The 16,550-nt window shown below is 40.4% G+C and overlaps 1 protein-coding gene across 1 annotated transcript; it reads right to left on the reverse strand.

Annotated features, from left to right (window-relative positions):
- Nucleotides 1-1,769: 1,769 nt before the first annotated feature.
- Nucleotides 1,770-15,306, reverse strand: ZRANB2 (zinc finger RANBP2-type containing 2). Its single transcript, XM_026098487.2, has 10 exons — nucleotides 15,075-15,306; nucleotides 14,552-14,604; nucleotides 14,334-14,442; nucleotides 12,089-12,171; nucleotides 9,732-9,808; nucleotides 9,019-9,156; nucleotides 8,455-8,627; nucleotides 6,014-6,100; nucleotides 4,110-4,274; nucleotides 1,770-3,563 (listed from the first exon to the last, which is right to left on the reverse strand). The coding sequence occupies exons 1-10, from the start codon at nucleotides 15,128-15,130 to the stop codon at nucleotides 3,500-3,502; spliced, it is 1,005 nt and encodes a 334-aa protein (XP_025954272.1). The 5' UTR covers nucleotides 15,131-15,306; the 3' UTR covers nucleotides 1,770-3,499.
- Between the last annotated feature and the right edge of the window lie 1,244 nt (nucleotides 15,307-16,550).

Here is a 16,550-nt window from a genome sequence, read left to right on the forward strand (position 1 = left end):
CTTTAGGGCCTTAGTTGCTCATTTAACTTGAAAGGGACTTAAGCCTTAAGTGTTTCTTGGTGGAAGACAACAGCAAACTGTCACAATTACCAGTTCAAATGAGATGATTAAGGAGAATGAAACTTCTAATCCCAACAACTCCATTCACTTACTGCATGAGTCCGGGAAAGCACAACTTGATGGTTAAGTTCTCAACTTTCAAAATTTCCTTTTAAGAAGCCTTCTATGATACTTGGATGAAGTGTATGAGGTGTAGCACACTACCACTACCTCTACTTAAAAGTTATCCTGTAGTACATTGTATTTTAAAAGTTGTTTTTTCAACATTTGAGAGAACCGTACTGAACTTAGAAAAAATGTTTCAAGTGTCCTCAACAATCTTAATGTTATTTAGCACTGCTGGATGTTATCTGTATTTATTATTCCATAAGGGCAGACTGATGATAGCACTGTTGAATTCAGAACGCTATCACTCCCAAAGCCAGCCTGCTCGTCATAAACCCAACACTGCCTGATCTAACAAGCCCATGCTGCAACATGCTAAAAAACACACAATAAAGCATGGCAAAGGATCAAATGCTTAAAACACTAAATGAGGATGAAAATGTTACAAATTACTAGGTATAGTAACTAATTTGCAGTATTTCATTGCAAACAAGAATCAAGTTTGGAGGTTATTGAGAAATGAGACCTAACACAGCAATTATTCAATCTCAGGTGATTCATCATAGTTGCTTATACTAGTCAGAAGTGCACAAGCATTAGTCACCTGGTGCAGAAATTAAGGAATCTTATTTTAAGACACACTGACTTGTACATTTCAAAGCTTTTTATTAATAATTAAATATTGAAGCTGAATTACTAAAAGAACAGAAGAGTTATTTTTCGGCGATGGATTTTACTCTTTATTGCCAAGTTTAATAAAATTAAAGGCTAGTCTGTTTTTACTTCAACTCACTTTCTAGTTTTCAACTACAAGAACGTTTACACAAAACTGTTACAATTCATGAAAGTATTTAATTTTTCATTGAAAAGCATGTAAGTTAAACTTAACCTAATCAAAATTCTTCCTTTTGGGCCATACAGATTTCACGTATTTTGATGCAGCTGCACAGAAATACCTGTTTAATTCTGTAGACTATTTTTCCCTAAAGGGAAATATTTTCTAAAGTGGTATTTACAAAATTTCCTGTGCTACCAGGGGTGAGTGTTGCTCCCCTCTGCCTCCCCGCCCCAAACCTCCAGCCACCACCTTTATACTGCCTAATCTTAATCTGTTTCAGCCACCACCTTTATACTGTCTAATCTTAATCTATTTTTGTGTTTTATCAGAGGTGGACTGTGCTCCAATCTGACGCTCATTTATTTGCAGATTCAGTAACTAAAAATAGGTATTGGTTAGTTTGTAACAGGCATGCAAGGATATATCACAGTTGCTCTGCCTTTTTATTTAAAAATCTAGTAATTAAAAAACAAAAGGTTTGATATTGCTTCCATTAAAAGCTCTCTGAAAAGCAGATATAGAATATATACAGATGGAAATATCTCAAAATTTTTAAAAAGCTCATCTGAAACATGCTGTTTAAATCCCCAAATATTTTCAATACTTAAGGAACTGAAACAATTTGAAAATTTGTGATACATACAGCCAGGTTATTAGACATACAGCCAGTCTTGCACTGCAGTAACAGAGGACAAAAAAAACCCCCCTGTTAGTAATAGGTTATTAAGAAAGATTTGCTTATGCTTCTAAGAGAAAGCACTCACTGCACAGTTGACTCACAGGCTTTATTTACACTCGTCTACAGATTCATTTTGTCTTACATTTCATCTAAGCCAAATGAAACCATAATTTTCCTTTGTCTGTAGCCTACCATTTGCTAAATTTAAAAGCTTTCATCTGTTAAGTACAGCAACAATCTATTACAAAGCACAAGGAAAAAAACAAAAGGTAACAACATAGCATCTATTAGGTCTGATTTTTACAATTTAGTAGGTGGACTTTAGAGAAGTCAGAGGCACAGTTACAAGACTAACCTGTTCTTGTGCAGTCTACACATACTTAGCAAGGAAATCAGATATAAAAAAAAACACTAAAGAAGAAATTGCAGGGTGTTTTTCTGCAAGATTATCAAAATATTTCTTCACCAAAACCCACTTTGCTTATATACCAGTCCAAAGAAGTTTGTTTCTTAAAAAAAAAAAAAGGCAGAATGTAATTTTGCTCTGTTTGTTTTGTGCAGTTCATTTTACAAAAGCAGCTATCAAATAAGGGTTTGGAAATTTTACTATTGAAATAATTGCAGATATATTGCTCTTTGTTGGCTTAAAGAGTTTTCCTTAACATACTTACCTTGTGATGGCACTGAAGATACTTAAACATGTCTTAACCAAAGGGAGCTCAAAGGTGACCAAGTTTTAATGTGATATTGCTATTAAAGTCCATAAAGCATTTTAAGCCATAAATTGTACATGTTTGAGGGACAAGAATGATTGAAAAACACATTTAAGATGTCAGAACTTTCTACAGTTTATTATTTTTCATTTTTAAATATAAAGAAAATTCAGATACCTTGAAAATTTTGGTCAGCCTAAAATTAATTTTACAGATGGCCTGCAGAAACTTCACTTGATTCCAAGAAGCTAGTTCCATATTTCTCCACCTCAAGAGCAGTTCCTAAATAATCCTTTTATAAGAAAGGATCACAAAATCCAGGATCCATGCATGTGAAAATACTATACTCAGTAACTCCACTGCAGCTAGTACACTCGGCTGACTGCAACAAATACAGCGACAGGCGCTGGCAGCTATGAGATCTGAGCAATGGAGAGGCTAGCGCCCAACGACTCAAAAGTCCTCACACTGAAGGAAAAAAAGTCTAGATCACTCTCTACAAAATCATATGATAGACTGGATATTTAACAGCTATTCTGCACTAAACCTGGCTAAAAAGAAAAAAGGGGGCATTCCGCTATATTTTTACTTCAACATAGAAAAAAAATTAAGGTTCAAAACTTACTACTGTAATCCTATGGGTTATATTAGCCCTACAGCTACACTAATCTTTTGTGGTCCCATAAGAGGTACATTAAAGAAGCTCAGGAGTTGGATGCAGAAAGTTTACATGTTCCTCCCATATCCTCATATACTTTTGTAACTGCCATATGAAGAGTAGAGTCGTATTAGAACAACAGATCCAACCCATGTCTGCTTATACATAAGAGAGCCAGGAATGGAGTAACTGAGTCTTTAAAAATAATTAAAAAAGCTCTTTACTCAAACAATAAAACTTCACACTTCCTCTGGGGAGTTTATGGCTTAAAATGCTACCTTTTTGTCTTGTGAATGAACAAAGCTGCAATTTTCCAGAAAGCAAGGACAGACATGCACCTCTACTAGCAGATTCAGCACTTCTGACCAAGTAAGACACCAACTTCTTAAAAATATGTCTCATGCACTGACTGGATTTTTTTTTTTTTAAATGTGAACTTTAATACATTATTTCTTTTTAGAACTTGTACGGGAACCAGAATGGGAAGATCCAGATGACGATCTGCGGCGTCTGCAAGATATAAATGGAGAAAGCATGCAAAGAAATAAGTTGAAGTTGATTTTAGCATCCACCTTGAGTAGTCTGTATCCTATAATAGCTGGAAGCCAAGTATATTTAATAGGGGCCTTTTAAGAATGTAAGAATAATTTTAAACCACTTTAAGCTCATGAATGTGAATTTAATACTAAAATTGTACAGTAAATTTAATACTGAAAATAGAATACAATTTCTAAATGCAATATTGCTTATGACAATAAATCAATGATATACATGTTAACACTTTCACACGCTGAAAGAGTGGTGACCAGGTCTTTCTATGGAACATGCTCCTAACAGAAGGAAGTTTCATTCAGGAAAAAAAAAAAAAAAAAAAAAAAAAGGCAATTACAGAGGTTTTAAAAGGAAGTAATAGAATAGGGGAAGTGAAAGAACTACTTCTAATATTGGAATAACTGATCAGACTCAATTTTTTTTCCCAGTGAATCTCAGTCCTTCAGGAAAAAAAAAAAATCACACATTTAAATACACCCATTCTTATTCTACATAAACCCAAACCTTTCGGGTGACCGTGATCTCGATCGTCTTTTTTTGCGATCACCAGATGAAGAAGATCTAGAACGACTTCGCTTCCTGCTTCTCTCAGGGGAAGATGACGAACGAGAGCTTGAGTAAGATCTTTTTCTTGGGGTTGAAGACCCCCTGTAGGACCTGGAGCTGGATCTTTATTGATTAAGAAATAAATCAGATTTAATTCTGGTATAATATAGAAAGAACAAATAAAGAACAAAAAGACATTTTCATGAACACCTGCTACTCTATTTACATCAATGTTCTTTTGAAAGAAGTTTGTGGATATTTTAATACTTACTGCTTAGTTAACTTCCAATAAAGACTTCTACCTGCATGGTAGTTCTCTTAATAAATTTTGCTAAATAGTATTTCTCAACATACAGAGCAGCAATGGTTTGGAAACCCCTTTCCAGCACTCTCCAGAATTAGGCATTTTGATAACAAGCTATGGGAGACTGGGACAGGACACAGCCTATCATCTTCCTCAGTAATCCAATTCACAAAGCAAAAAGGTTTGAGAATGACAGATGTCATACTAATTTAACAGTGTTTCACTTTGTATTAAAGGGTATTTCACACTGGAACTTTATTTATCTTAACTAGAATTGGAAAAGCCCTCACAAGGTATATTTACAAATGTCAAAGTAAATTTGGGTAATAGTAAGATCTTCCAAGACCATAGTATTAAAAAAAACCCCAGCTTTTGTAATATAGTCATTTTGGCATTTGCAAGAAATGAACCAGTTTTACTTACAGCACTGAAAAATCACCTCTGTTATCTGAGGGAAAAAAATAGCTTTTGGAGCTTTCAATAATAAGGTAATAGAGCTAGAAAGTCCTGAACTCTAATTCCAAAATTACGTAAAAGCATCTAGCAGGAGTTTTTCAGTAAGCTGGTAAAACATTTTCAAAAACACAAGTTTTTGGTAAAATATTTTCAGAGTTCTCATTGTAAATAATAAAGCACTTTCCTATTTCAAACAAGCTAATACACTGAGGACCTTCGGTGGATGCAGTGTGGCACAAGCCAATAAACCCAGGACAGCTGATGAGTCGTTTCAGAACCTAGAGGGGGCACATGCACCACATTCTCTTCGGAAAGCACGGGCTCCCCTGTCGCACTGCTCTGCACATCATCATCCACAGAATGCTTCTGCCACCAACGAGTGGTGGCACCATTTCTGGTTGGTTTTCTTTCCCAGCTTAAATTTCTTTTCACTATTTTACAGTTTAAGGTTCTCTACATGCATGGGAAAGGGATGGGATCTTCACTCCGTTGCAAAAGAAAAGTTCTGCCACCAGGACGCTTGTGTAAGGACACCTCAAGGAATTTATATGATTTTGTTAGTCTTTCCTGCACAGTTCAGTAATTGGTATACAGAAAATACCAGCTAACTCAAACTCCTGTGACCATCTCACATGATTAACTGTCCAACACTTTCATACATTTTCCCCACATTTATATAGATAATCGCAGCACTATCTAGTGGAAGTCAAATATGTTATCACTAAACACAATAAAACCAGAAATATAGCATACTTTCTAATGTTCTTCCACATCAAATAGCCAAAGTGGAAATAAAAACAGAGCAAAAATTACTGTAGCAAGTAAACATGCATTCAGATTCTTCTTCCTTCAGAGTGAAGATCTGTGGAGTCCACTCGTCTAGCTTTAGATCAGACTTAAACTCTTCAAACCAAACCTCGCATTCTCAAGAAATACATTAGCAGTGGTAACAATCTTGTGCAGAGACCCTGGGAATTCTGACTTCCAAGATAAAAACGAGTTAATGTTTTTTGACCAGCATAATTTTATGATGAAATAAACAAGAGGTTGGTTCTTCTGCCCTTTCTTCCTCTCTGCAAGGAGAGAATGCTACCTCATTCACCTTGATTTCGACCCACGAGATCTAGACTGTTCTCTGGAGCTGGAGTGAGATCTTGATCTGGAACTGGAAGAACTTCTTGAATGGGACCTGAAACAACAGGGAGGATTTTTTCCAGTATCTGAACAGCTCTGGGATACATAGAGGCTGTTCTAAAACGAAATACAGAATTTTGCCTAATAAGAGTTTGAAACAGTATTCTATTATTGTTAATTTTTGAAAAATGGTATTGGTGTTCTTTCTTTTTGTTGTGTTTAGCAGAATAACTACTAGTGTTAGCAGTAAAGCCAACAGTTTCCTATGCGTAAAGACATTTGGGCCTAGATTCACTAAATGAATGACAATCTCCCCCATCCCTCTAATTTCACCACGTTACACTTGAAAACAGAAACATAGTAAGAAGGTGCATTCAAAAATGTATAAAGTCCGGTTTTTATTACATTTCCTAAAACAATGCAGAAAAATTAAAGAGGGTTGCAGTTATTTGGCAAAATGAATCAAACAACTGCATAACCTTTTACTATTTCATGAAATAAACATCTTTTAATTTGTGCCTTAATCTGAAACCATCAGCTTCTCTGAAAAACAAAATAATTAGGAGTATTAGGATTATCTCAAATTTTCTCCAAGTCAGTTCTCACAAACATCTTGTAAACAGTTTCAAGTTTTTGTAAAGATTTTCCTCTGCGTTAAAAATTAAGGAGTTATAAAAAGAAGGAAGTTAATTCTTGGCTGAAACATGGACAAGTCTAACACTACTTGTATGCAGAGACAGAAGCATTTTCAAATTTTTCATGTTGATAGTGTTTCTTTAAGGCACAAACCATAAGAAACGTAAAAATGGTACTGGACTTTCAGTAACAATTGCAAAAAGTAGACATTGCAATCAAACTCTAATAATCTTTTCAGGCAAAATATTTTATACATGCACTCAATCTCCCAGTATATATTGTTACCATGTCTTTTTCATTTTATTCTGCAAAATGAAAGCAGTATGAACACATGCTTTCTAATTAGAAAATATATTTAAACCTTTTAAAAAATGTAATTATCTCGTACGTGTGTCATAACAGACAACTGATACTGCCAATGAATTATGTTACTAGAAGCCTAACAAAAAGTTCAAAGATCCATAATAAATTTCAGATAAATCAAAGTACTTTTTGCTTCAATGTTAAGATTTGTGAATTAATGAACAAGGTGATGGTCAGATGAAGTTTTTGTATCATCTTTGAACTTCCCATCCCTAAATCTAAGAACTACACTCAAATACAGCCCATACTGGCTGCATAATGTCCACACACAGGACAATACAGCCACTTCCCCAACGAGGTGACAGTATCTTCTTCCACACCTCACTTCGTAAAAATTGCCACCAGCCAATCAGCCTAGTCACTAATATTCAAAGTGCTCCTTGTAACCATATGGCAAATACTACTTTCAAGAAGGCATCCGAAGGAGCTGGGAGGTGGACAACAGCTATTTTCAAGAACATCATTTCTTATAGAAGAGGCAGCTGAAGAAAAGTGTGATAGCAATGGGGAGAAAAACAGGCAAAACAGAAAAAGTGGCTGACGTCTGGTTAGTAGGAAGGAACCTGGGCAGTGATCAGAGCGGTTAGAGCAGAGAGGTGCCGTTACACAGCTAGGAAGATGAGAAGAAACTTGAACTTCACATGTATGAACTTTCTGTATAACACCATACGCTAGTACTAATTTGAGGTGTTAAACATATTAATTAATATCATCCTTGTATTAGCTGTGAGGCAGCTAGAAAGCTACAACTTGCTTTACAGAATGTTACTGTAAAACATATATTGAATTGTTTATATATTTCTGAATTTAAGTAATTTCTGATCTCTTAAATCTACCCATCAGATTTTTTTTGTGGCCCCATGACCACTATAAACCTTTCCTGTTACTCTGGCAGCATTGCCACTGTGCTTAGAGTCTTGCCTCTTCCCGTCAAACTAAGTTCAAGTTCCTCATCTTTATTTCCATTCAGTCCTTTCACTGAATCCGTCCGGACTGCATCACTGCCCTCTTCTGCCACTTCTCCCACTCTGACAATTCCCACTCTTCTGCTTCTCTGTTCAACAACTCTATTCAATATTACTCAAAAAGTGCATCCATTGAATGACACATGGCCAACAAGTCTAAAAACAAATCTGAAAATAACACTTTTTATTTTTTTAAACTTCTTTCAAGGATTCAATTGAAACATCAACTTAATTTACTAAAACAAGCAGCAAGATATATGAAGCCTTCCTATTGAGGATCCACAGAAGGCCAGGACAGAACATTATCTACCTGTGTAAATTCTGTACATTAAATTGTTAACAGTATTAACTAAAACTGTAAGGCAATCAAGAAAAAAAAAAAGTAAATAAAGAAGTTAGATACTGACATTTTGCCTGGCGTTACCCTTGACCTGTACCCGTTTACCTGGACCTAGACCTTGAGCTTGAATGGGAGGATGAGCGCGATGAAGATCGTGAGTGGGAAGATCGAGACTTAGAACGACTGCGCCTATTAGATTTCTTTTTCTTATTAGTGTCCTCTTCTTCACTAGCATCAAGATTATATTTTGAAAGGTCAGCATCATCTTCATCCTCATCCTGCAAAATGCAGATACCATGTACTTCAATATAGATGAAAAAAACCCTGAAATTTTCAGTTTTATAACCAAAAATGAAGTCTGTGGTTTTTAAAAGACTATGAATAAAATTCAAGAACACTCCCATTTATATGCTAACCATACAGAAAGGTTCCAATTAATCATGTCAAAAGGCTGGATTTTGATCCCACATAAGCTTTTAATTTTTTATGGTACAGAGTTCAGATGCACACACTTCCAGAAGCTGGAGGTACCGTTATCCTCATAGCTATTCCTCCTCATTGCTGCAAAGGCAGCAGAAAACACAGGCCAAACTTTAGCTACTACTACTAAACTACGCTACGGTAACCCTAAAAAATAGTTGCTAGCAAAACCAAACCAAAACACAGTACCTCATCCAATTTATATTTGGAAAGATCTTCATCCTCATCCTCCTCATCTTCCCCTTCAGATTCTTTGTCTTCTACCTCTTTCAGGATAGATGCAGGACCAACCGGCTTCCCTCTATACTTTTTCTTTTTGCGACCAAACTGAGAAATATTATTCCATTAGAATATGATTTATCAAAACTCATTTCCAACTGTACTTTTTGATAAGATTTCTATGAGAAAATATACAGTAAAATCAATTTTAAATAAAGTTTTACTCAAAGAGAAAAAAAAGTAACATGAAATATCGATTAGCAACAAGAGATTTTTTTAAACAGATACTTGTTTTATACCTAAACTAGTACCTATACACAAGATTAATGGAAATCTAAATGTAACAAAACTGTATTTTACATTTGCATCTATATGAAATCTTTTTATAAAACAATGTTGAACATCTAGCTGAAAACAACATGCAATGCCCTGAAGCCAGTTCCTCAAGCAGTTTAATGAATACAGCTTGTACCAGTTTAATTTGATCTGATTCTTGGCTTTTACCCCCCCAAAGACATAGCTGCATTCACTTTCACTTCAAAACTGTTCTGCACTTCACCATTTGACAGAGATGCATCACGAGATACTCTTCCCCATCAGGAAACCAAATGGAAACGTATGTACCCTAAACACAAATCACACAATATGAGTCTCTCCAGAGTAATACATGTACCTAATCTTACCTCATCATACTCTCCATCTGATTCTTCACGTTCTATATATTCAACATTCTCTCGTTCATTAAATCCTCCTCCATATCCTTTAAAAAGTGGTAAAATAAGACAATCTCTTGGGCTGCACCGAATTCAGCTACATTAAGCACAAACTTCAGAATAAACTTTCACAGAGTTTCTGGAAGCCTTCAGTGGATTTATAAATATACATGCCATAAAAATGTAATATGATCTCAAGAGGAGCGCAAGTTTTTCCCACACATGTTTATTAAAAATAGTTCCTCAGGAACCTAATTGAGAAAATGGATTAAACTGCATAAATGACACAGACCGCAATGGAATTCAAAGGACAGAGGGGAAAAAAGTCAGACCATAGCCCTGCTTAGCAACTAGGTTCACCGAAGAGCTGTGCTGGGCCTGCAATGCCTGACAATCCCCCTGGGGCAGATGAACCCACCCAAGAATGTCTCCACGGGGCTACACCAAGGCTACTGTCCTCGATGCCCAACGCCCTGTCTCTGACAGCGGCCAGCAGCAAACGCCCAGGACAGCAGTAAACAAAGAGCGCGACGAGGGCAACGCTTGCTGACTGCTCCCCAGCTGCTGCTGCCAAAGCATCCCTGGCACAGCCAGGTCCCACGCGCGTGCTGCCTCCGGCACTGCTTCTGGGCATGCCAGCCCGCTCCCATGTTGCAATTACTCCTCTGTGGTATAAAGCTGAATATAGATCCTCAGGGAGCAACAGGAATAAAGAAAACTTCCTGTAGCTGCATTAAATTGCACTTGTGCCAAGGTTTGCCTTAAGAATCAAGCAGTGGAAATGTACTTCTTGGGACATCTCTCTCTCATCCTTATTTAGATAATTAAAGCTTAGAAAAAGATACAGTCTAGACTAAAATAAAAATCAACGTCAGTTTCCTCTGTTGGTTAACTATGGTTTGTGTGATGAACTCAAAGGGAGAAAAAAGAAAAGGGAAGACATGTCACCTGGAACATGTTTTTGCTTAAAACAGTTTTTGATTTCACAATTTAAGTCATGCACAACTCAAACACAGAATCTTGAAATTTAATTTAAAATGTATTCTATTTGGTGGCTAGCAACAAAAACAAAGTGACACCACCTCTCTCTCATCAATACGTTCCAAAACTATCTACAAAAGGCATTTGTTCACTGGCCATATCAATTTGTGTATGTATGTATGTGTATATGCATACAAAAAAATACACACACAAATTAAAATGGTCCTCCTTCTACACTGACAGGACCATTTCCAAAAGTCAATTTTTAATTAATGTTCTTGCCACCTGTTCCTTGTCTGAAGTCATAATTGATGTTTTGACATAAAACTAGCACAGATAAGTACTGTGACACAAAATAGGGTGATTGCTGGAGTAGACAGCACAAACAGGTAAGCTTTTAATAAGAGGTCTTTTTATATAAAACTATGAAAAAAGCAAAATCACAGAACTATTGCTCTCCATAGCCCTGAACACTGGAAGCTGTTCTCTTCTGCCAGACAGGAACACACAGGAAAAAAAAGACCTTAAAACAGAAACCCAGTATGCACTTGGGGAAACTTGGGCTTTCACTTTATTCCTTTTCCTAATGCAAGTGGAGAACTCTAACCTGCTCACTCTAATTTCAGCTAACTTTGTAACTCATGACAAGTGTGCGCAACATGCTATGCATCCCAAACATGACCACAAATTTACTCTGAAGGACACCAGAACTTGAAAGAAATTAAGAAATAATCTTTTTTCTTCTTTTGAGGAAGAAGTCCTGTGCTCTTCTCCATGATTCTCTTTTGTATGCATTAGTGCACATGCTTTAAGCATTAAATTCACTAATACAGCGGTAACAGCATAACAGAGTTATAGCCCCATTTAAGTATATCCTCCATTATACTGCTGAGCTTCATCATTAATGCAGAAGGAACTTCAAATGCATCAAAGTATGACCAAACCGTAAGCCTCATTAAGAAACACAGTCTAATCTGTGCAACCTTCTAACATCGCTCTTCTGACTGTTGATTCCTCTGTAGATGGGCCCTATGTACGTACATCACAGGCCTTGGAATTAAAAAAAAAAATGCTGCATTACTCCTTCAACCTTTTCAGTCACAAAATCAAGCACAGAAGTGGTTCAAGCTGAATGTTCTTTGATCTTCCAAATGAAACCACTTAGACGCTTTATATACTAGTAAAGTAATCATGTCTAAGTACTTACAGATTTACTTACATGTGACAGATTATTCAGCTTTGCTAGTCCTACTATGAAAACAGATTCTTTTAATTAAATTGTATTGTGATTTATAAAAAGAAGTTTCTTACAGTAATTGAGTATTTCAAAATCATACACATCTTACCTGTCCTTTCCTCCAGTTTAGCATACTTAGGAGTATTACACATATTACATTCTGATCTTCTGGCCCAGTTCACATTACCACATCTTCAGAGGGAAAAAGAACAGAACATAAATAAAACGCATTTTGTTTCAAATTAACAAGTCTGAGTGTTGAGGCAACACTTCAGAGAAATCATAAAAATATACTGGCCAACTTCTAGCAGTGATTTGCAGTCACTAATGCAAAACAATTAACTCTAAGGCAAACAGTCACTTAGACCCAAAAAACTGCAAAAGAGTCTGTGCGCATCCTGTGAGCACAAAGATGACAGGAATGGGACCACGCTAGAAAAATCAAGGAGAAAAAAGTAAAATAAACACACAAATGGAAGGCTGTAGAGCATGTGTTAACATACAGTTGAAGTTATGTTTTACCTGAAGTTAAAACTAAAGAGATATTTAACCAAAACAGATTCTGAAATGGCTACGAACTCCATGAAGGCAAAGTAGTCACCAGCAACAATCTTATCCATAAAGGATAAGGGGAACCTCTACCATTACCAGATCTCTATTCCAGAATGCAAGGGGGTGGGGGGGTGGTGGAGGGGGGTGGGGAAGAGAGAGAGAGAGAGAGAGGGAGAGAGAGAGAGAGAAGGGAAAAAAGAGGGGGGAACGATACCATTGCCACAACAAATAAAAAAAGCTAGAGTCCAGTGAACTGCTGCTGTTTTAGAAAAAGGGGAGTGCAAAAAAAAAACAACAACAAAAAACACTTGAAAGTAGCTGCCACCTCTTCCCATTAATTCTGTCTTTTCCCTGTTGTTTTTTTCCCCCATTCTCATCACACCCTGACCACCGGACTGCTACACATCTGACAAATCGGACTGCGGATCTGATTCAGGCTGAAACGTACTTTTCCTCCCATGACCAGAAGAAAAATGCATGTTTCAGCAGCAGTGCTCACACCAAGTGCTCACAGAGCTACTGTGTAAGACAGAGGAACCTTGGTATAACATTTATTGAAAGATGAAACAATGCAAATTCCTGATTACTCTTCGCTAATGGCGTTCAGAGGAATTGATGAACAAGCTAATACAGGAATGATGCTTTTGAGCAGTCACTGTCATCTGCTGATGCACACCCAATTACACCGTTCTGTTAACTGCATTTCTACCTCAGTGTCCTAAAATACCACTCATGCTTTTTCTATCCGCAAAATTGATCTTCAGGATGCTGCCCAATGCCAAACAGGAGAGAAGTGGCCCATAAGATGGCCCATAAGACAGCGTTTAGCTATGAGCTTGGATACACACGGCAACCCTGAGGCGTGCCACCAAGCGGGTTCCTTCCGAGTCGGCGGTACCACGGTGCTGCCCGGCAAAACCGTTTGCCTCTCGCTGCAGAACACCGCAAGCGGAAAGCCATGAAACCGAACAGAGCTACGCTGTGACACAAACAGCCAGCTGTGGCTGTCCCTGCTACCTGGCTCACGGACACAGCACACGTCACGCTGCTTCCCTCTTACAGAGGAAGCTACCTGCAAGCTCGGTTATCTCAAGTCTGCCAAATGACGCAATGACAAAGGTCTCACAAATGTCATCACAGTCTGCTGCAATGTAAGTGCACGGTTTTGGCTTACTATTGCCACTTCGTTTTATCGCGTTGATACTTTGCTTAGTTGCAGCAATGCCAAGTCAGAGAGAAAAATAAAGTGCCAGGTTTCACTGTTCAGAGAACTTAGTTGAGTAATAAAAACTGAAATCCTTAAAAGTGGTCCAGAAAAATTGAAAGATCCTCTCAAAAATTTAAAATGTTTAACTACAGTCTTTTTCTAATTTAGATCTTAGTATTCACAATTGATGGCCTAGATAAAGTCAGAGAATTTAGCTATGTGGTTTTATTGAATAAATATTTAAAGAATAGTAAAAATAACCATAAAATTACCGCAATGAAGGTGTTACTTCCATGTATGCATTTTTTCCAAATTGAGAAGTGCCTTGGCTTATCTGAGAGAAACTTTTGCCTTTCCAGTCTTTACTTTCTATTTCTTTCCAATCACATTAACTAAATAACTGCTGTCCACCAACCAAAATTTAATCCTGTTCTTATGGTAAAGCACATTACTAACGGTATAACGGTATATAACGGTGATTTTGGTTGCTCTTTTCTAGTCAGCACAAACAAATTTATGCTGACTGTTAAATATCTGCTTGCACATGAGCTGTGTGGGTGCAAGAGAACAGTGTACGTTTTTTAAAAAGGCATACGTTTTACACTGCCAGTCATTAGCACTGAAGAGGCCACGACTCTTTTCAGCAAGCGTCTTTCCTATTTCAGTCCCTCCAGCTTTCATCATTTTGGCTTCAGTTGTTTTTTCTGGAAGACAAAGAAAAGCAGTTTTCAAGCATTCTCCTTAAATTTAATATTCTGTTCAAAAAAACAGAATCGGATGAGGGGTGGAATGGATGTAATTTAAGACAGTCACCTCTACCACATCTGTTACAGCTGGTTCTTCTGGCAAAATTGACATTTCCACACCTGAAAACAAAAACATGCTCCAGTGAAGAAGAATTCACTTGTTTAGTAAAGAGAATAAAGAAACTGCTAACTTTTGGAAAATGCAAAGACACACAAGATTTAAGGAAAAACACGTTTGTCTTTGAAGCCAATCTTGTCGCAGATGAAAACACGAAGTTTCTTAGGCCTCGCCGCCCTGGAGGCGGGCAGGGGCACGGCAGGACCTGGGCCAGGCGCTGGGCAATCGTGCAGCGGAGCCCGCGCCCGCCGCCCGCAAGGCCGGGCCTGGCCAGGCCGGGCCCAGCAAAGCCGGGCCGACCAGGGCCGGGCGGGACGGCGGCCGCCCCCTGTCCTGGCCCGCACTGCGGCCCCGCGGGGCTCCCAGGCCCAGGCCGGTCTCGGCGCGGCCCTGCGGCGGGCGGACTCGGAGCCAGTCCCGGTCCCGCGCGGCGCGGCTGCCCCCCGCTCCCCGCCCCCGGGCGTCGCCTCACTTCTTGTCCGGGCAGATCCAGTCCCCGTCGCTCACGCGGAAATTCTTGGTCGACATCTTGGGCCGCCGCCGCCGCCAGCCGAGCCGAGCTGAGCGCCGCGGCCGCGGAGGAGGACCGGGGGCCTTGGCCGGCCGGGGCTGCCCGCCGCGCCTGCGCCCCGCTGCCGCAGCGAGCGCCGCGCCGCCGCCGGGCGGGCGGGGCCGGATCCGGCTCAGGCAGCGGCTCGGCCACCTCAGCGCGGCCGCGCGCAGCGGGCGCGGGGGGAAACGCGTCCCCAGCGGCCTGGAGGACTCAGGGAGGCGCCGGGGGCGGGGCGGCAGCGCCTGCGCACTGCGCTCCGCCCCGTGGTGCTGGGGCGGGGCCCGCTGGGGGAGGGGGCGGGGGCAGGGCGGCCCCGCCCCGGAGCCCCGGGGCGCCCGCGCCGCCTCTGCGCATGCGCCTACGCCTGCCTGGGCCGGGCTGGGCCGGGCCGGGCCGAGCAGGTTGGGGCCGCTGTTGGGGCGGGCGGTAAAAATGCACTTACGGGGGTGCGGGGGTGCTCGGCGTGAGGCGCTGGGTTCAGTGCAGAGCCGAAACCAGCAGGGGAGGCCAGAAGCGTCCTGTCACCCTGCAAATGTGAAAATCATCCTGAGTCGAGGGTGCTCGTTCATGGCAATTTATGTTCTTCCAGGCGAAATGAACTTCGCCTGACATGTCCGCAGCGATGCAGCTCCGCTCCCTTTAAAGACTTGGGGCAGAACTGTTCTGACTGTTAGCAAGAAACCCCCCCAAATCATTAATGACTGGTGTATACTGAAAAAGAAATACGGCCTCGTTCAGCTGCCACAGGGAAACGAGCGTGCGTGGTTGAGATGGTTTTTCCTGCGTGATGGCACTAACAAAATTTCCCCTCGGAAGGTGTAGAGAGTTTTAAATACGAGTAAGATAGCGCATCGCTATAAACGCTCAAATAAGTCCATTATTTGGGAATAATTCACACTCCTTTGGGTGGTGGGTTTGTTTCGGCAGCGAGTGCCACCCTCAATGATGCAGCGTGCCGGCCGGAGCACCCGGCCCTGGGTGGACACTGGGTTTCTGCTTGCTCCTGCAGCCACGCGTGTGCGAGCACTCACCCTCCGCGCGTGCAGACGCCGCCAGCCTCTCGTGTGCTGCAGTTTCTGCCTTCAGCCTTGCCCGAAGCAGCGCAACGCAGCCTGGCCGGGAGCGGGAGGAGGGGTCGCGGGCAGGGATGGTGCTGCGTGGGGAGCGCAGACGAGGCGGCGAAAGTGGGTGTCTGCAAAACACAAAGGGGCGTCAGTCAGCAACGTGCAGTGCTGTGAAGGAGACACTCGGCGCAACGCGGCGCGTCCCCCAGGCAGGACAAAACGAACTCTGCCAGCAGCAAGTGGGTACGACTCCATCACCAACCACGTGGGCATGAGAAAAGCAGTGTCCAGCCCCGACTCCCTGGCTGCTGCTGTCCAAGGAGAAAAGGAA

This window comes from Dromaius novaehollandiae, chromosome 8, assembly GCF_036370855.1.
Source record: "Dromaius novaehollandiae isolate bDroNov1 chromosome 8, bDroNov1.hap1, whole genome shotgun sequence".
Taxonomy (NCBI): Eukaryota; Metazoa; Chordata; class Aves; order Casuariiformes; family Dromaiidae; genus Dromaius; species Dromaius novaehollandiae.